Genomic DNA, 22,347 nt, shown 5'->3' on the forward strand with positions numbered 1-22,347 from the left:
GCGTTGCAACATTCGAATACCTGGCGAGGAATTTTCTCATACGTCCGTCTGCTGCAGTGTGCGTTTGCCTGAAGTGAAGGATCAAAACATAGTTGTGCCAAATAGTTTTCCTGCTTGTCACCTGCCTTTTATATTATGACATCAATATTGTCATTACAAAAGGTGATTTACTACATTTTTTTCAAATACACTTTGATAATTTACTACATTCCTTTCAAATACACTTTCAATGTTAGCCAGTTACTGTATTTCCTATAAAAATGACGGTAAGAAGTAAGTTGTTAAATACTATAAAAGTAAGTACTACAGTATGTAGTAGCCTACTTTAAAGCTGGGTTTACACCAAAGTTATTAACAAAATGTCAATAACTTAATCCTTATAGATTCTATTAGATTGAACGGAACTTGACAAACACATATATGTTAATGATGTGTATGATAAGTTATGATCAATCTAATAGAATCTATAAGGATTAAGTTATTAACATTTTTTTAATAACTTTGGTGCAAACCCAGCTTAAGTATCAAGTAGTAAGTAGGCCTACAATAAGTAAAAAAGAGTAAGTCAGTGATTCACTAACAAAATTACTTACTAACGTAATTGTTCTGTTGAATAGTTTCAAGAATAAGTACAGTATTCGAAATTTGAAGTCGATTGCTCAAAGCATTCGTCAGTCGTGAAACATACAATAGAAAATCAAGTATAAACTGAAAATGTTAGATGAACAGACAGAAAATTGATTTGCTGAACTCATAAAATTATTTCAAATAAAATTAAATTTAGTAAAATTGGATGAAGAAATAACTACAAGTTTGGAATTTGAGTGTATGTCCTAAGAATTTTTCAACTACTTTTCCGTTCTTCATGGGATATCAAGATTGCTTAACAATCGACCAGTATAATTTTATTATATCGAACAATACTCACAGATTGAAACCGTGATCTCATGACTTCAAACTTCTATTCATTGCGTTTGGAACATAATAAAGAATAAAATTAATAATATAGCCATTGATTTTATTCCACAAGAAATTATAAAACACATTGGTCCATAAAAATTACAAATTTTATGTAAATAAAATAGCTTACAAACAAATTTAGCGTATAGGAACAGCATCGGAATTTCAGAGTATTGTCTCTAATGCTGACGATAGAAAGAGTACGATAAATCTGGTAAATAATTTGAATGATTTACACTTGGAATACTACTTATTATATTCATTACATAATTTAGTTATTTACATGCAATATTTACAATACGTCTACACATTAATTACAAAAATCGTTCATACTATGTCTTTAGGGAATACTGTCCAATAATAATCGTATAGATTATTAATTTACCAGTCTGTATTACCTTACTTTGGAAAATTTCAATATAAATCTCTTCAAAAACCAAAATACTACAGTTGAACAAAACATTTGTAATACATATTATAATATAAACATTTATAAGTTTATTTTATAAGGGCACTGTTCATTTTGTATAAAAGACCGTAAGTGTTAAACATTTATATAGGATAGAATAAGTTATATTTCGTTTCAAACAAACTAGAATTCGCTTGAGTTTTGAAATTCTTGAAGGACTTTTCACTGCATAAATTAACTTGAAGAGTTGCTCATTGAACGGCAGTGAAAAAACGTATTTTTTCATGTGGAACTAAGACTAACTTATATTACATTTTTATGACCTATAATATTCATGACTAAAATACACAGTTAGTCGAATAATAAATAATTAGTAATTATAATCTGAGATAACACAAGAACTATACAATTTTTCAAAATTCTTAAATAAAACAGTTGAATACAAATCATTAACTATATTTTAATGGACTGAAGACGAGTTGGAAAACATAGTTTTCTGTTTTCGTATTGACTGCATCTTGTGTTATCTACTTTTTTAATGAGAAGAGATCTTCAAGTGATCAATAGAATTTCAGTCTTCGAAAGTACTCTTATACTTTTATAAAAATTACTAATTAAAAAAATAATTCAATTTTATGATAGGCAATATAAATTTACCCATGCCCAATATAATTTACAAATCAGTCGAAATAGCTTTGAAAACGCTTTGCTCAACCAATAAATATAAATTAAGAAGATATCAAAATAGTGATATTTTCACATAATTTTCGCATACAAAGTGTCAGACGCTAGACATACAGTATTTCAACGGAATTGTTGAAAAATAACCCAAGATATTATCATAGTGTTATTATACTATATGATATTATTGAGGAAATAATATATTATTCTAAACAACAGAGATTCAAGAATAGTTTTTGCAAAGAAGTAAAATGGAAGATGAAATAATTATAATAATTATTTACTCAACATCTTAAATTTTGATAAAACAGTCAAAATTAAATTAAAGTAGAAATATAAATTCAACAAAAATGATCCAGTAGTAATAAACTCAACAGCATCAGAGCCATTTCCACCATTATGGAGACGTTATTAATCTTTTAATTCCCTGTATAAGTAAGTTTTACATAGGTATCTTAGATTTTATTTGTAAAAAATTACTGTTTTCATGACTATAAATTAAAGTTTTCCAATAAATAATTCCATTACTTCATCTTTCATTCAGGATTTTCTCATTAAAATCAAAATGATTAAAAAATGAAAATAAATGTTTGATTGACAGTGGAATATGAAAATTTGCAATTTTGACAATCGTCACATTCCAGTCATGATAAGGAATGGTCATAACATTTCTCATGATAAGATTACAAAATCAATGAATGACCGATGAAAATGTAAAACATAAGATCAACTAAATTGAATATTGATATGAAAATTCTTAAGCAAAAGGGAGAGAAAATACAAAGCATTGAAATTCAAGTCAATAATAAAATGCTAGTGAATAAAATCCAATAATAAATTGACTTTATTAATAATAGAGTCAAGAATAAAATAATTTAAACTTTTGGGTGAATTGACCCCATTTGTAAAACGATCAACAATTATTTCACATCAACGCATTGAATTCGATACGATTCCAAAGGAAATACTATTGGTTTAATTCAGTGTTTGTAAAATTGAGATACAGTAGATTATTTTTCTTCCTAGAAATGATTACAAGGAAAAAAGTTCTAATAGTAAAACTCAATAACTTAACTAGGATGTTGCACTCATTCAAAGAATAAAATATCATTTTGTGATACAATTATATACAAAAATATACAAGTTCAACTAGTTTTATTATAACGATATAATATAATCAGGGTGATTTTTTAAAACGCTTTTTACAAAGATTCACGACACTAATATAAGCTCGACTCAATAGAGATTAATCTGATAGAAAGTTGGTTTGGTTTTTGAAGCAAAAATACAAATTTTCCAATATATTAAATTACAAAAATAAGATTAAAGTTTACAGCTCTATATCATTTAGGTATCTATCACAAGCATCAAGTTTCATAGTGTTGTAAATAAAACCAACCAATTCTAATTGAGATTAACTTATATTCGGCCATCAGTCAACTCAACTTGTATGATGCACCTGATTACAGTATTATCTCATAGTATAAATTGGTTTCAAACCAACGAATAATGAAATTAAGAGTAGGTCACTAATCAATATAAATTAGAGGTTAAGGAATGTTTTTTATGGGAATCACAAAAAGTTGTGAGATAAAATAATATTGTGTAGATTATTTGACTCAGTAGAACTATGGAAGAAAATAATAATCCCATGATCAATGTAGAGTAGTAATATCATAGCCCAAGTTGCATTCTACTGACGTAAAGACGCTTAGTTACTCGATAATAAAAGTGTGACTCATTATCGAACTGAATTGAAAAGTGTATTGCACTCGAATTTCAAAAATTGGAGAAACGAAAGTTACATAATTAGTTGAATACATTACTACATCAAAGCAATTTTGTGAAAATGTATCAATTGAAAATACCGCTATACCTCCTAAAGTTTTATAGATCTAATTGGTTATGAAACAACCAAGTAAAATAAAGAAGTATAGGCTACTACAAAATACAAGAATTTGTTTTAAAATTTACTCGATTAAAAAATTTTAAAGCTGATGAAAAGTGACCAACAAGTTAGAGAAATTAAACTTTATATAAAATTTTGTCGCAGAGTACTATGAATATACATAATCTTCAATATTATTGAGCAAATTATAATAAACCTTACTTTAAATTAGAATAAATAGATCATTTATATATACATGATTGTGTAGCCTGCAATAAAATTATTAGTTATCAACAAAGAACAAACATAAAAACCATTTATTTCAGAATCTTTTTAATATCTCCAAATTCTAAAAAATAAAATTGATTACAAGAATTTTTCTGTTAAACTTGAAGACAAGTAAAGATTCAGCTGTGAGTCTACGATGGACTCGATATTAACCTTGGCTATTCATGATAAATGAATATGAACAACTTGACTAGAACTATTCCACAAACATTTCCAAATGTTTCACAGAATTAGAAAAACTGAACTCTGAGTTGTAAATTACAAAATGAAAACCTGGAATAATCGCAGTCTAGTTTTAAATCTCTCACGAGATGATATCAGGCAAAACCATGTTATTATTTCCGATTTGACTAAAATTTGATCATATACATTTTTTTATTTTTGGAAATATGCCAACTTATAGGTCAAAGAAAAATTATTCAAAATTGACAAATGAAAATTGAATAATGGAATGAGAAAAATACGATGGGGCGATTGCACCAAATAATAGTTTCATAATATCAAATGGTATTTGGTTGGCTAATTGAATATCATTAAGCAGAAATAGTTGAGAGGAATCAAGAGAAGACTGACTGGAATATCAACTGGAATAGGCCTATTTCATATGATAAAATCCAATAAATTTTCAAACTAAGCATATTTCCAAAAATAAGCTCAAGTAGACATTTTTAAGACACTTAATAAGTTACGAAAATAAATATAACAGTATAATATCGTTGGAGAAAGCTAATAACCGAAATAATATCAAGATGTTTCAATGATTTAGAATAGGGTAATTCATCTAATAGAATAACTGAATCAATTTGACTTGAATTCACGATGCCATAAATTGATAACTGTTAAAATAATATCATTTTCAAAATAATAAATCTTTTAAAATCCCTGAGATGGATCAAGTTTCAAAATAGTTTCCATATAAATATATTTTCTATTTTAATTTCAGTGATGAGTGATACGCGAGTACTTGTTGAAATGTGAAATTTCACAAACTAAATATAACGGTAATTTTTAGGTAAAAGATTGGCCCTCTTACAAAAAGTCCAAAATCAACCTATCGCCAAAGTAATAGAGTACTGTAATAATAATAGTGAATTTATTTCAATTCTCAGTCGTGAGTTTCTATTGATTATCAGGTCATTTAAAATAATTGACTAATTTATTGTGATGTGGTGTGTGTTTAAACAAAATTTTGCTTGAACTTTATATACGTTTCAAGAGGTAAGCTGCATTGGAAATCAGTTTTCTGTTCGAAAAACTTGGAGGCTCAACGAAGTATCACAAAAGTCAAAACCACAAAATGTACGCAACCCGATGAATTGAATCAATACACAGACAATGCTTTTTATTTTAATAGAATATTGCACTAACGATCCAATGACAATCTACTTTTAACTCCACATTAATGTCCTGTCTTTATGTTTACGAATATCAACATGTTTGGGGAATATTTATGTGAAGTTGGAGCCGAACGATGAAAATTTTAGGCATATTCGTATTGAATTTTTCATAAACTTATATCTCGAACATTATTATCTCTGGGCCATGCACTTTTAAAAATACTTTTAGGAAAAACTATATATATTTTAATCGAATATTTGATTACTTGACTGTTATCAAGAAATAATCTGAACTTTACAGAAGTCCTTACAAGAATTGGATGTATTGTACAGTAGTATAGTTTCGAGGTTGCAAAACTAATCAACAGATGAAAAATAATAACAGATTTAGATTTTGTACATAATTTAGTATTTATTTCAAAAAGTAACACTAGTTTTCTTGCTAATGCCATGGACTTATTGTTATATTGAACGAAATAAAGGCACTAATTTCGTTGCCTAGGTTGGTTTGTGATTTCGTCATAGAGCTTTAATGCTGAATTAGAAAGTAATTAGTAACTCGCAAGGAGCATGTTCAAAAATGCATATCATTCGATGATTTAAATGATTTTCCCACAAACAGACTGAATTAAGCATTCATACAATTTCACAAATTTAGTTATAAAAATAAAACTATCGACAATAATTTTCTTCAATAGAATTTGGATTATCTGATAAATTCAAGATTTTAAGCAGGATTTAATTGGGTTTTACAGACTTGGAATTCCAGCATTAGTATTCTAACCTTAATAATCGGTGACCTGTCATATTTAAATTTGGGCACTTGAAATTGATAAACGTTAAGACCACATATTTATTGTCAACTACACTTTTCAAAACTAATATTTGAGATACCAATGTTATTTGCAGGCATGAAAATAGTGAAATGATTCTAGTGAATTTGTGAAGGACGATAATTATGAGGCAAGTATAGTAATCCAAATTAAAATCAGAGAAGATAATGATACAATAAATAAATAACAGGAATTCTTACATTGACTTACGGTATAGATATAGATTCGTAAACATAATATACATTAATTACAAGTTTCCTACAAGGCTGTTATGAGAAACAATAAAAAAGTAACAAAACATATACATTTATAGTGGAAAACGTTAAAAAATATTTATATTACATACTTCACAAATACTCATTTACATGAATACATAAATAATATAGTTGTTACAAAAAATAATTACAAAGAATACTACTTTGCCTCTAATAGTATATTGAAAGGCACATTTCCCCTAATTTAAGATTTGCTATTATATAATTTTTAGAATAATTATGATTATCAAACTGATTGAAATCACAAAAAGGGGACAGTCTAGAATGTAATATTACAAAATAATCTTTAGAATACTTATGAATGTTGCAAACCTTTCAAATATTGGCAGTTTCAGATTGTCTTCCCTCTCTGAAGGACCTCTCTGTCACCCAGCATGTTTGGACAGGTTCAAAGGAACATCTGTAAAAAAAAAAATATTATTAAAACTCAATAATTGATTTCAATAGATCAAATTAATATAACACAGCCTGACTCAAGGTGCTTTTCGGATCTTTGAATCGATAGCTGATAAAAACTCTTATCTAAAGAGCTACTAAGACTAATAAAGAAGTTCTCTTGTCAAATGGTGATTAGATGATAAAGCCGCGTTTACACCAAAGTTATTAACAAAATGTTAATAACTTAATCCTTATAGACTTTATTAGATTGAACATAACTTATCATACACATGATGAAGATGTGTGTTTGTCAATTTCCGTTCAATCTAATAAAATCTATAAGGATTAAGTTATTAACATTTTGTTAATAGCTTTGGTGTAAACGCGGCTTAAGATTGTTGATTGTGTAAGATGGAAATTTGGTTAGTACAAGGTTGGTATTATATTCAGCCACCAGTCTCGTGTCTTGAGACTTTCCACAAATTTTGTTTCCATAAATTGAATATCAGTTTAAGCTATATCAAATCAATATCAAGACCCGGTTGCAAAAAAAGCCTGTTAAATTTCAATTTAGATTAAATCCCACGAGAAACAATCAGAGGTTTTCTGAGAAGAAGGCTTCTCTGATTGGTTTCGCGAAATTGAATCTTGATTAAAAGTTAACAGTCTTTTGTGACCGGGTGTGAGTTTCGTTTACTAAAAAAATGTGATTCATTCATAGACTTAGCCACCATCTGATTTAAGTTTGTTTCATTAGACTTTCACTGCGCAAACGACACTATATTTACATTTTCTTTACCTTAAATATAGCAATTTAATTTCAATTCTTTTACTTTTATTTTATAGTGTTTTCTCTGTACAATAAATTTGTTGATTTTTTATGATTCTACTGTTCTAAAATTTCTACTGTAATTATTAGTTAAATTTGAACCCAAATTTTCTGCATTATTTAGAAATATTATGAGAATGAATGCTTATGAAGGAGAGGTTTATTATCCTCTATAATACAGAGTAAAAATTTATTTTGTTTATTCATTTATTGTATAAAACACTATAATCATGAAATTGGAGGAAAAACTAGGCTGAGCCTATACTATTTCTCTACAAAAATTGTGATAAACTGTCAATGTTGTCCAAAGGTTAAGGTTATGAATTCACACACTGCTTAGTCACTTGATTTTTGGGACAGGAATAATGATTTGATAATTTTTAATTATGTTTTTCTTTATTGTATTGCAAATCTCACCAGCGAGCAAAGAGTTTATTTTTGCTGGTAATGCCTAGATTTTATATTTTATTCAAGTATATGTATGAATAATTATGCTTATCTATTCAATTTTTCATTATGTGTCATATTATAAAGAGTTTGTAATATGTCTTGAATATTCTAAATTAGCAATAAATGTAATTGCAATTGAAATTACTACATAGACTAGCCTTTAAAACTTCCAGGCAATTTGGCAACGGTGCCAAGTTAGAAAAGGATGACGTTTATCTACCGCCTTATGACAGACAAGGAGCAAATCAATGTTCATCAGATGCTGAATTTGAAACGTGAATCTCAATAAACCATATAAATCATAAATATTAATATAAACTTGGGAGAGGAATATTAAAGTGGTCGCCTGTTTTTCCTCTTCCAATATAATTTCAAATTATTGTATGATGTGAACCACACTTTGGCTTCGGACATTTTATTGAACTAAATTTTGTTGGTAGGATTCAATTAACTCTGCACACTCAATGACACAAAGTAAAATGCTCACATTTGCTCTATTTTCGGACTAAGACTCAACTCACACTTACGCGACTCAGGTCGAGAAGGGACTCGACTCCAGTCGAGAGCATGTATTTCCAAATGGTGACACTCAGACCAGTCTACTCTAGTCTCCGCGACTGTCACCATTTGAATACACATGCTCTCAACTAGAGTCGAGTCTCTTCTCGACCTGAGTCGCCTAGGTGTGAGTTGAGCCTAAGAATAATGATAGACTTAATATAGGCTACACTTTGTTACATAACTTTTTATATAGCCTGTCACTGTTTTATTTAACGTGTTAAAAATACTGTATTTCTTAGTTCTAAGGATGCAATTATTTGACAAATCACCTATCAAATGGGAGTATTCCCAATATTATGATGTAATGTGATGAAAAATAATAAATAAATAGGTTTTGGGCTAGCGCCTATTTTTTCATTTCGTTATAATTTTGTGTTCAATGAATGAATAAATCATCAAATGAATAAGTGATTTTGTACAAATGGATGAATAAATACAGTGAATAGATAAATGGATTTTGTACAAATAGATGTGTTTATACAGTGCATAGATGGGGGGCTTTCATACCTGAGGTGGAGTCGTCGCGCTTCAAACTAGCCGGATGCGAGAGATGATGATGGTGCGATGTGGGCAGATGGTGCCAGTGCGGAGGTGGGGCGGCGGAGTAGGGGTGGTGCGATGGCGGAGGGGTTGGGGGCGCCGAGTGGAGGGGATGATAGAGGGCACGAGGGGGCAGACTAGAGGCGGCCAGTGATACCAGGAAAGGTGGGGCGGGGTGGGATGGAGGAAGGCGGACGAGGAGGGGTGGTGCGGATACATGAGTGGCGGTGGGGGCAGGACGGGGTGCGGGGGTGGTGGCTCGGGCGAGCGGAGCAGGGTTCGCAGGAAGGAGGGCTCGTCCTCCCGGGCCAGGATCGACGTGATGCTGTGGCTGCTGGGGGGTTTGGCGACCCCTGGTGGGGCCCCTCCCTCACTCACTACCGCAGGACGCGCGCGCTGACGTTTCGCCTGGTCTTCCAGTGTCACCCTGCAACAAACCACAACATCAACATTAAATCGATTAAAAAAAATAAAAATAAAAACTATGATTAAACAAAACAAAGATTAAACATATCCATGGTGACGATAAAAAAGAAGGCTAATACTGAAAAAAGTTATAGTTAAGCGAATAGGAGTGAATTTAGCTTTGCAGTTGTGTTATGTGAGATGCTGCGGTATTTTTTCATATGAAAAACACAAATAGAAATTGTCAACCACTTCAATTGGTTGACTAAGAAGTGGTTGACAATTTTTTATTTGTGTTTTTATTTGTGAAAAAAAAACAAATAGAAATTATCAACCACTTCAATTGGTTGACTAAAGAGTGGTTAACAATTTTTATTTGTGCTTTCCATTATGAAAAAATACCACATCACAAGAAATTTCAATTAAATGAAATTCAGTGGATTGTTTACTCTCCAAACTATGGTTACCCATGTACTTGGAATGCTATAAATGCATGCTAGTTTTAGGAAGAGTTCTACATTTGATGAGATTATTTAAATTCTATTTCTGAAGGATAATATAAATCTTTTGCTTTTCTAATTAGATCTACTATTCTATTTCTGTAAGACAGGAATTTCCTTCTCAGCTCTACATTAAATGGTTCATTTTTCAATCTTTTATATAATCTATCTCTTATAGTTATGGACTTTAGAATTCCATTGGACATCCAAGGTTTCAAATGTTTTTTAGTTAAATTAACCTTTTAATAACTGTTGCTCTACTGATGCACGTTTTTACATTATTTACAAATTCATTTACTAATGTTTCAATACTTCTATTCGCGTCAATCTCCCAATTCATTAAAGCACTCTCCTCTAACAACTTTTCTTTATTAACATTCCTCACTTCAATAAACTTACATGGCTTACTAGATCGAGAACAAACATCTTTTTTAATTGATGCGTGAAGAGCAGTCGCAAACAAAGCAAACAAATGTTTATCAGATGCTGAATTTGAAACGTGAATCTCACTAAACCATATAAATCACAAATATTAATATACACTTGGGAGAGTAATATTAAAGTGGTTGCCTGTTTTCCTCTTCCAATATAATTTTAAATTATTATTGTATGATGTGAACAATACTTTGGCTTTGGGCATTTTATTGAACTAAATTTTGGTGGCAGAATTCAATTAACCATAAACTCTGCAAACTCAATGACACAAAGAAAATGCTCACATTTGCTCTATTCTCGGACTAAGGCTTAACTCACACTTACGCGACTCAGGTCGAGAAGGGACTCGACTCTAGTCGAGAGCATGTGTTTCCAAATGGTGACTCTCAGACCAGTCGACTCTAGTCTGCGCGACTGTCACCATTTGAATACACATGCTCTCACCTAGAGTCGAGTCTCTTCTCGACCTGAGTCGCCTAGGTGTGAGTTGAGCCTAAGAATAATGATAGACTTAATATAGGCTAAACTTTGTTATATAATTTTTTATATAGTCTACTGTCACTTTTATTTAACGTGTTAAAAATACTGTATTTCTTAGTTCTAAGGATGCAATTATTTGACAAATCACCTATCAAATGGGAGTATTCCCAATATTATGATGTAATGTGATGAAAAATAATAAATAGGTTTTGGGCTAGCGCCTATTTTTTCATTTCGTTATAATATTGTGTTCAATGAATGAATATATCATCAAATAAATAAGTGATTTTGTACAAATGTATGAATAAATACAGTGAATAGATAAATGGATTTTGTACAAATAGATTTGTTTATACAGTGCATAGATGGGGGGTTTCATACCTGAGGTGGAGTCGTCGCGCTTCAAACTAGCCGGATGCGAGAGATGATGATGGTGCGATGTGGGCAGATGGTGCCAGTGCGGAGGTGGGGCGGCGGAGTAGGGGTGGTGCGATGGCGGAGGGGTTGGGGGCGCCGAGTGGAGGGGATGATAGAGGGCACGAGGGGGCAGACTAGAGGCGGCCAGTGAATACCAGGAAAGGTGGGGCGGGGTGGGATGGAGGAAGGCGGACGAGGAGGGGTGGTGCGGATACATGAGTGGCGGTGGGGGCAGGAAGGGGTGCGGGGGTGGTGGCTCGGGCGAGCGGAGCAGGGTTCGCAGGAAGGAGGGCTCGTCCTCCCGGGCCAGGATCGACGTGATGCTGTGGCTGCTGGGGGGTTTGGCGACCCCTGGTGGGGCCCCTCCCTCACTCACTACCGCAGGACGCGCGCGCTGACGTTTCGCCTGGTCTTCCAGTGTCACCCTGCAACAAACCACAACATCAACATTAAATCGATTCAAAAAAATAAAAATAAAAACTATGATTAAACAAAACAAAGATTAAACATATCCATGGTGACGATAAAAAAGAAGGCTAATACTGAAAAAAGTTATAGTTAAGCGAATAGAAGTGAATTTAGCTTTGCAGTTGTGTTATGTGAGATGCTGCGGTATTTTTTCATATGAAAAACACAAATAGAAATTGTCAACCACTTCAATTGGTTGACTAAGAAGTGGTTGACAATTTTTATTTGTGTTTTTATTTGTGAAAAAAAAAAACAAATAGAAATTATCAACCACTTCAATTGGTTGACTAAAGAGTGGTTGACAATTTTTATTTGTGCTTTTCATTATGAAAAAATACCACAACATCACAAGAAATTTCAATTAAATGAAATTCAGTGGATTGTTTACTCTCCAAACTATGGTTACCCATGTACTTGGAATGCTATAAATGCATGCTAGTTTTAGGAAGAGTTCTACATGTGATGAGATTATTTAAATTCTATTTCTGAAGGAAAAACTCTTCTAGTCAACAGGAGAAACATGCATGCCCCGATATAACATATTTGAAAATACAAAAGGAAAACCATTTTACTTTTTGGGAGCTAGAATGTGATTTCAAGTCAATTTAAAATAAATTATAGGATGGAATTTTTTTGGGGAGCTAGAATTTGAATCCAAGGCAATTTAAAATATAATATAGGATGGAATTATTTTGGTTTTCTACATAATAGGCTACACTATGATATGAACCTCTGTTAATGATAATGGATGGATTTAGTTGGGTCTTACATTTGCATTAAGCCTGATCTATAATTTGTGTGTATATTTTCCGTTCTATTCGATCTTATTATTTTGTTTTGTAGAGTTGCACATGTAATGATCAATCGTCAAGGTTTTTGAGAGCAAGTTATGTTTTTGGGCAACATTTGGAATGAATTTCAAAAAAAAAAAAAATGAAAAAATTTTTTTTGTTAATTGCAATGGTTCAAATAATAATGATATTGGATTCCGGAACAGTACCAAGTTATATCAAAACATTTCACATTTTAACAAAAGCCAACACGAGCAATAAGATGGGATCAACAATGAAGAAATTTGAAAACAAAAATAAAACATATTTGAAAAATGAAATGAAAATAATGGTGGGTTCTACACACGACTAGTGCACGCACATAATATTTTTTTCTCCATCATTTGGGCAACTGGCGATCACAGCTAGTTTTCCTGTCTCGGTAGTTCGTCCCTGCGTCGCTAGAGAGCGTTGATGTGGCGAACGCGGCTGCGTTTCAATCCCAAACAACGAGCTACAAAGAGAATGCGCCAATTCATATTTAAATATTAGATGAAAACTATTTTATTGTTCTTCTTCAAAACAGGAATTCATAACTAGAATCAATCTAATTTGTCATTCAATTGTACTCATGCCCAAAATAGTAGTCAAACACAAAATTAAAAGAATATAAATTAAAAAAAGAGTGTTCCTAAAAATATGAACTGTAGTCTAAGTGATCTGTAGAAGCAATCTGTCAAAATACAAAAACAAAAAAACTGATTAGGAATAAGTTGAACGGTATTGAAGAAGCAGAACGGTAGAGAGGAAGACGTAACTCAATGTTTTAAATACAGAACCAATTTTTTCAAAAGTATCCAATCAAACTAACTTTGGTCACGAAATACTTGGTAGACTATACGTGGAACTTTCATGGCATGATCTAATCAATTACCTAATTGATTTGTAATCGTGATGACTATAAGGATTGATCTCAAAGGGTTGCTCTGGTGACTCGATATTTGAGTGAAAAATTACTAAATTTAAATTAGTAAATTGCAAAATTTACTGAATTATTGAATTGAGTCAAATATCAACTCAATATTTGATAATAAAAATTTCAAATCAAAAGGAATTCAAATAATAAAGAGGGAAGTACAGAAAATTCAAATGGACTAGAAACTGGAATTAATGAAAGTTTACTTTATGTATTAAATTGTGAAATCATTTGTTTTCCAATTGAAATGCAACTAATGAGATCCTGCCAATTTTAAGAGTGTTAACTCACATTAATCTTTTGATCACTATCTAAAAAGGTATGGGAGAATGAACTTAGATTACTTGATGAAAGATAAATCATAAACAACTTTTTTTTCAGTAGAAATTTTTTGTTATTTTAATTTTTTTGTATAATTGAGAAATCGACATGTTACGACTGATCTTTGTTTGTCTGTGACAGTATGAGAATGAAAATTGAAGTTTTTTGCTTCATGTATTAATGTTATTGATAAAATTGATCAAGATAGCTTCCTCAAACTTCAAATTATGGAGGGGTCTAAATCCATATTATTTGGTCAAATCCAAATCCATATGGTCACTTTGAATCCATAAGTGACAATAGAAAAATAAAACTATAGAGAGATTCATATTCTACATGCAACAATATAAATTAAAGATTAGAAGATAATACTTTATTTTATTTTTGCACTCTAGTTCCAATATTATAATGATAAACGTATAAGATATTTTATCGAGATAACAGCATGCAAGGATTATTTATTTATTTAGCACATTGTGTACAAATACTTAATATGAGGAAAGGCTCAAGCCCAAAACTGTCCCATTTCCAATTTATACTATACTGTCCAAAACAAAATGTTGGTTATCCCACTTTCACTCTTTAAATTAAAATTTACGCTCTTCAAAACGAGCAAATTTTGAATCAAATAGATACTATTAGAGACTAGAATCAAAAAATCTAAAACAGTAACTTAATAATTATTCAAAAAGTCTAAATTTTGAATGAAACTGGAAATTTTTGAACTAAAAACTTCACACTTTACAGAAAAAATATGGTAGTTGATAAAAAGTTTCTCTCCTCTAGAATAAGAATAAACATTTTTTTAAAGCCCATATCTCTCGAACGGGAGCAAATTTCGTTATTCTGATGATACATTCATCAAGTATCTATACTCTCATCAAGTACTATCATTCCTGTCAGACTGAGAAAATTTGAAATTTCATCAATTTGTGACAAGATTCTTCAGGTGTTTTTGGCCAAACAAATAAAACTTCAAGATTTTCTTGATACCTGTTATTTGGGCAAAGGATAGAGCTTGACCTAAAAATTTTCCCTTCTAGTAGCACTATAAAAGCGGAGCCAGTGACCGGTACAGTGGAAATATAATTCCAATGAGTTATAATATAAACCGCTCGGTATGAATAGACCCATTGGAACTTATGTAATACTATAACAATTGAAAATCTAAGTACACTTTTCAAGATATTTTTCTGTGTGAGTTGCTTTGATTTTTAATTTGTATGTAAATGCAAGTAGCACTGAACAGGAAAGTTAATAATTTATTCTCGTAAACTGAACGTTACAAAAAATGCAAAAAACATTATAATTATACAATAAATTTATTGCAATCTAATGTCTAATGGTAATAATATTCACACTGCACCGTACACTTTTACTAAAGGTCAGTTTAGGTTTGTGCGTAAACGCCGTTGTCGACCACGACAGGGTGAGGATTACAGATTGGCTAGATTTAAATTAGTCTAAAATAACGGTCTGTTCAATTACGTTTTGGAGGGGGAGGATAGGTTTATACTTTTAAATGGCAATATGTTTATATTATTCGAAATGTTTTGATTCTCAAGGGCCAACACTAGGGAACTTGGATCGGCCAACTTGGTTCGGGGAACCAAGTTGGTGTGGGATTTGCCCACGCACTGTAGTGGGGAGAGCGAACAACCGTTCGTTACTTCAGTGTCTTTCGGGGTCTAGAGATGAGTGTTTCAAAGATTGCAGTTGCCGTGGAAAGAAAATATATTAAATATATATAGATAGAATATATCGCCCTGGCAGACGAACCGAACAAAGTTTTTAATCCAGATTGAAGACCAAGTTCGTCACGAATTTGGTTCGCGGTTCGCCAATTTTACACATACACTGGGGAACTTGGTTCGCAAGAGCCAAGTTCGCCGATCCAAGTTCCCTAGTATATGGGGCCCTTTAGGTAATGAACACAAATATTAAAAAGTTATTCATTCAGCTGTTTTAGCACATTTATTATATAATTTCTTATTTCATCTTTTATAAGCTCTTAATTACTCATAAAGAATTGTATTAGCAACTCTCACCTGTGCACAGGATTTTCCTTGCAGGTGATTGGTTTCTTATATTTTTGCTGAATGTTTTTTTTTTTTTGGATAGTTTCTGTATTGAAGAACCAATAGAAAATTTTTGATTTGAAATTTGGGCAGTATGAATGTCATCAGACAACAATGTCTGTCGTCGTCGACGTCGGCAGTTTACGCACAAACGAAAACACACGTTTATACTGATGTGGGAATCTGGCTCAATGATTTGAAACTGGCACCAACCTTTCCATTTCGCGGAGAATGCGTTTGCGCGGCGACACGATGCCGGGATCGGCGGTAGCGGCGCGGTTGACGCGTTCCCACAGACAGCGCAGCACCTTGGCCAGGCTGGCCCTGCCTCCACCACCTCCGCTGCCGCCCCTCGGCCCCCCATTGTTAGCAGTCACCGCCACCTCCACCACATCCAGGTGCGGCCGCCGCCGCTTGCGTCTGCCGATGGCGTGCGACCGCCGCAGCCGCCTCAACTTGACCGGCCGAACCATGTAGAACTCGAGGCCGCGGCCTGCATGCTGTCGCGGGCTGCTCTGCTTCCAGCAGTGGTCGCGCTGCCACGGCGACGACTGCACCGACGAGTTGTCGTCCGACACTGTAAGGACAACAAAACAAAACATTACTTGTATAAATTATTGTCGTCCGACACTGCAACGACAACAAAACATTAGTTGTATAAATTATTGCCGTATGACATTGCAACGAAAACAAAAGAAACAAGCTGTTTTTCACATTTCAACTTGAAAATGACCAATGGTCGAAACTAGTCAAAATATTTTAAAGTTTTTAATAAAGGGTACTACAAGTTTTTATATTGTTTCTATTAATTTGAAACATTACTTGTATAAATGGTTGTCGTCCGATACTGCAATGACAAAAAACATTACTTTTATAAATTATTGTCGTCCGACACTGCAACGACAACAAAACATTAGTTGTATAAATTATTGTCGTCCGACACTGCAACCACAACAAAACAAAACATTACTTGTATAAATGATTGTCGTCCGACACTGCAACAACAACAAAAAAACATTACTTGTATAAATGATTGTCATCCGACACTGCGACGACAAAGAAACATATCATTTTAGTTGCATAAATAATTGTCCGACACTGCAACGACAACAAAACATTCAACATTAGTTGTATAAAATATTGTCGTCCGACACTACACAACAACAATATTTTAGTAGTATAATATATTGTCGTCCGACACTAAACGACAACAAAACAAAACACTCAAACGTTAAGAATGAATAATTATGAATCTATATTAAAAAGGAATATTAAAATAAAGATGATTATTAATAAAAGGAACGGAATTTAGTGAAATATAATGGAGCAACTAATAGAACGGCTCATCTACTCACTGGAAGAACTGGAGAATAAGCTTTTTTATAGTCTTGACTAGCTTCAAGAAAAGTTAATTCTTATTATTTTTGACACAACCTATCCGGCCCCGCTGGTCTTGGTGAAGAATAGGTGTATAAGTGTTTGCTTTTCACGGAGATCCACTGACATCCCAGTCTAAGGGGAGGTACCCCGAGACACTTAAAACAGTCTAACTGGTTTACCCACTCAACGACTAAGAATTCAAGTATCGAGTAACTTGATACAACATGTTTTCAAGAATTGTTCATGTTACATTACGCAGCTTATAAGACGAGAATTGCGACAAGAGCTTACCACTGAGAGAAGTTGAACTCTCATGCCTGGGTGTGCCAACTGCCGGCCAAAACACAGTTGCTTTCTTCGGAACTGGAACCCAGCAACCTCCTCTATCACCTTCTTTTCGATGTGATAACTCCAATATAAATTTGCCATCTATAAACAATTGAAGATCAACTTTAATACCATTAATATTGATTTTATAAAAATATCATCATTACCAAGAATACTTGTAGCATATAAAATCAACTTCAAGGGTGTGATCACATTTGATGAGTATACGTGCAAGTGCAAGCTTGGTCATCCATGACCAAGCGTGCAGATGAGAAACAAAATCTGGAAAGAGCAATAGGAACACTCACACTGGAAGCGTGCACTTGCTGGTTGCGTTCAGTGTGAGCAGCTACATGCAAGTCACAACGTGTTTTAATGACACTTTCCAGATTTTGTTTCTTGACTCATGCATGATTTGACGTGCCTTTGCACATTTACGCATCCAATGTGATTAGCCTACACCCTGATATTCCACATTTCTTTGCGGTAACGTCATCGTCAATTGAATAAATTTATTGTGCTCACAAATACATAAACCTAAAAAATGATTAGAAAAGTTAATTTATTATGATCTACTTAATATAAAGAATGTAAACTTTCTACAGACAGAGCTCAAGTATAAATCCAACAATTAAATTGAATAGAATCTTCAGTTATTCATTATTTTAGTAGCATAAATTAAATGCTAGGCTACATTCTCGCCAAGAGTGTTTCCCCAAGTCACTCGCCGAATAGCCAAATCAAACAGTTCACTATAACCTCTACTGGCGGAGTAAAGCGAGTAGCCATCAACACTCGCGTTTGTTGTAATTTGTACGAACTTGGCGAGAGTGAAGCGTCGGCATGAAAAAGTGTCAGGCACTATCACTCAGGCACGCATCATTTTCAACTACTTGCAATTAGAAACTTCAAAATACATCAAAAACTGTAAATTATTAGCTGAATAATTGCATTTCAATCCACAATTCAACTGCAATAATTATTATTATTACAGTGAAATATTAACTGTAATTATTGAAAGTAGTATGTTCAACTACTTGCAATGTAAAACTTTAAAATAGCACAAAAACTGCAAATTATTAGCTAAATGAAAGCTTTGCTGCCCCGCAAAGAAGTCTAAGGGTAGGCACACACCAGTTAGTCAAGACAAGACTAGTCACAATACTTCACATAGTTGCCTATGAAGCAACACAGACCGATTAGTCATTGCAATTAGACATAAGCAACTATGTGAAGTATTGTGACTAAACGTGTCTTGTCTTGACTAACTAGTCACAATAATTCACATTGCTGTTTATGACGCAACACACACTAATTAGTCATTGCAACTAGACATGATTCCATAAGCAACTATATGAAGTATTGTGACTAAACGTGATTGTCATGCCTTGACTAATCGGTGTGTGACCAGCCTAACATTACAGCAGGGGTGGATTCCATTTATTCTATGATATTAATGATGTAGAGTATAGACTATGGACGTTGGACGATGATAACGAGTTAATTGATACATGCTAATGGTAATTTTATGGATAAGACCCGTGTATATGAAAGTGTGCAACATAATGTCTTGATAAAATCCTGTTCCACTAAACAAGGCTATTGTCTAGGTTAGGGCTGCACTTAGGTATAAGCTGGTTTGTACCTTTACTGACAGATACGTCAAATTAGACACGCAATATGGTGTTTCTTGATAATCCATATTTTTTTACATCAGAAATTTAGGCTACCTAGGGTGTACGGGAGCATACGCAATAGGTTACGAAATACAGAGGTTCAGTTCCAATTCAGTTTTGGGACTACTGGTAAATGGTAGTTTCTCACTGAATATTTAAATAACCTAGTCATTGGAGTAAAATAGGAATTAAAATAAATAAGCAATAAATATTAAATTGAATAGCATTAAAAATGCAATTCACATCTTGGAAGAGGATAGTTTACAAAAGCAAAATGACTTGTTATTTAAAAGAGCTCCTGCTAAGGAATTGGACGAGAAAAATTTGTAATTGTATTTTTATAAAATTATTCTATCTTTCATAGTGAGCTATAAATTTTTAATAACTCAACGAAGCAAAGTTATATGAATTAAAATGAAAACTGTCTAACATTCAAGCAAAATCAAGAAAACATTTATTAACTATAGACCTAAGGGTGGATGTAGCCTACTGATGTGAACCCAAGTTCAAGAAACGAGGAGGTTACAGTATTTAAAGATAATAATGATATAATTCTACATTCAAAACCTGTTAGACCTTTAATTTATTGAAAACAGATCGTAGTTTGCATTGAAAAGGGTGTTAAATAATAGAAATAATTATGAACATTGCAATTTAAGTTGAACCAGATACAACGTTTGAAAGTCATGATTTAAAGCTTGCCACTTCCATTCACATGTGTATAATTAGAAATATCATTTCAAAATATTAAATTAAGTAATAAACTATAAGAAATTAAGTACCTTTGAAAAATTTCAGTCTTCCACCACCAATTGAACTGGAGCATTCGGAATCACCAGGAGTTAGGTTAGGACTTGACGGACCATTAGTACTTTCAGATACGATTTCCTTTTTCAATCCACTTGATAAATCTCCATTCATGTTCTTTTCGTCTGTCATTTTGGCACATGATGCAGACACGTATGTTTCTTGTATTCGCATCTCTTCTAAGCCATGATAATGTCAGCCAAAATAATAGGCTTTTAAAATGTAAAGTTGGAACTAGAGATGTGCTCCATCTTCTGATAGTCTACAGCCTATGTAGCGAAGAACCCTCGTTTACATGATCGGTGTCCACCTGCGTTTCTTGAACTACGATAGCGAGCGATGGAATACGATCCACTTCAATTACACATTAATAATTGAGTTTTGAAACTAAAAAACTTGAATAAACATTTTTTAAAATGAGTTACACTGATGTTTAAGTAGATGCCGAACACAACTCATTTCTAGAAACGGACCGCTCTCGTCAACACATCTTGTTTCATTTTCCAAACTGTTTCTAGTTCCTTATTTTGCTTTTCTCCACACCACTTTTTGACTTGGAACGAGCAATGTCTACATAGAGTAGCGTTAGTTGATTTCGAAATATAATAAGACAATAGAGACGCAAAAATACTAATTAATAATAATTTTATTTCAAATTTCGTTTTTAAAAGACAGAAAACAATATTTTTCAATAAAAACAAAACAGCAAACTCAGTTTCCCATTTCTAAAACAGTTCTGTGAATTGACCAGTGCAACTCTACTCTACTTGTACTCTAAGCTTCGTTCCTTTTTTGATCTGTTTCTCTTTCATAAATGCATGCTACTCTGATTTCTCTTTCTTCCTTACTGTGACATCTCTTTCTACTTTTCTCTTCATCTTCACTGTTCACTCTACCGGGTCCACTGATCCCAATGTGCTATGTGTAACGAGATCAGCGGCGATATTATTTCATATCAATAATTTACTGAATATGATATAAATAAGAATTGAAAAGAACTAGGAGATGATCCATTACAACTTTAATAAATTGAAATAGTATGGTAGTATTTCGATTGTCCGCCATAAACCTAGGCTACATACACGGCAGTACCGTATATTTTTAATTTTGCTAGTCATTTATGGGAAGGGGCTTTAAAATCACAGCTCAGTCATTAGCTTTCATTGCATGAATGTTAACGGTCTGAGAGTTTTCAAGAGTATGACCAATTAGGTCACATTACATTGTACCTACCGCCAAGTTCTATTTTGCTCTAATTATTTTAGGAGCGATGTGAAGGTGAACGTTAGATGATAATTCTTGAAAACATTAAATTAGAAAGGGCAAAGACTCGATTTCAGAAATGTAAAGCAAACTAGGAAAGTGGTTCTTTACAAAATATTAGCACATGTCGGAAAGAACTTTCAGCAAACAAGTTCATTTATTTTCAGATAGTCCTTTTCACTTTTCTTATTTTAACAATTTACACTTTCCTATATTCTTAAAGATGAATAAGTTATTTAATACAAGTTGATAACTTATTTTTATAATTATTCTTGAATGAATAAATATACGTATACTTATTTTTGTTTTGATAATTTTGTTTGACTTTTTGCGACTCCCACCAGCGGTCAAAGACTTTTCTTTTGCTGGTGGTGCCTGAAACATTTCTTGGATTTTTAATTTTATTTTGATGCTGAGTGTTGATTTATTGCAAGAATTTAACCGTTGTTAAATTCTTGCAATAAAGAATTGAATTGAAAAACAATTATGGAAATAAATTTCTTTCTCGACAACTCAATTGCCTTGGTTAACAAGTAGTCCTAGTCCAGAGTTGTTAGAGTTGATATGCACTATCAAGTAAATAGTGAGTAGCCTACATGAACGAAGACTATAAGG

The 22,347-nt window shown here is 32.7% G+C and overlaps 1 protein-coding gene across 1 annotated transcript; it reads right to left on the reverse strand.

Annotated features, from left to right (window-relative positions):
- Positions 1–1,055: 1,055 nt before the first annotated feature.
- Positions 1,056–20,661, reverse strand: LOC111049700 (WAS/WASL-interacting protein family member 1; the record flags this gene model as incomplete). The annotated part of the gene is made up of 6 exons (XM_039427087.1): positions 1,056–7,071; positions 9,397–9,798; positions 11,631–12,091; positions 16,493–16,856; positions 17,951–18,088; positions 20,445–20,661. Coding segments are annotated over 6 exons (1,617 nt in total), but the record flags the coding sequence as incomplete, so codon positions are not given.
- Between the last annotated feature and the right edge of the window lie 1,686 nt (positions 20,662–22,347).

The sequence above is a fragment of the Nilaparvata lugens genome, chromosome 4 (assembly GCF_014356525.2).
Source record: "Nilaparvata lugens isolate BPH chromosome 4, ASM1435652v1, whole genome shotgun sequence".
NCBI lineage: Eukaryota > Metazoa > Arthropoda > Insecta > Hemiptera > Delphacidae > Nilaparvata > Nilaparvata lugens.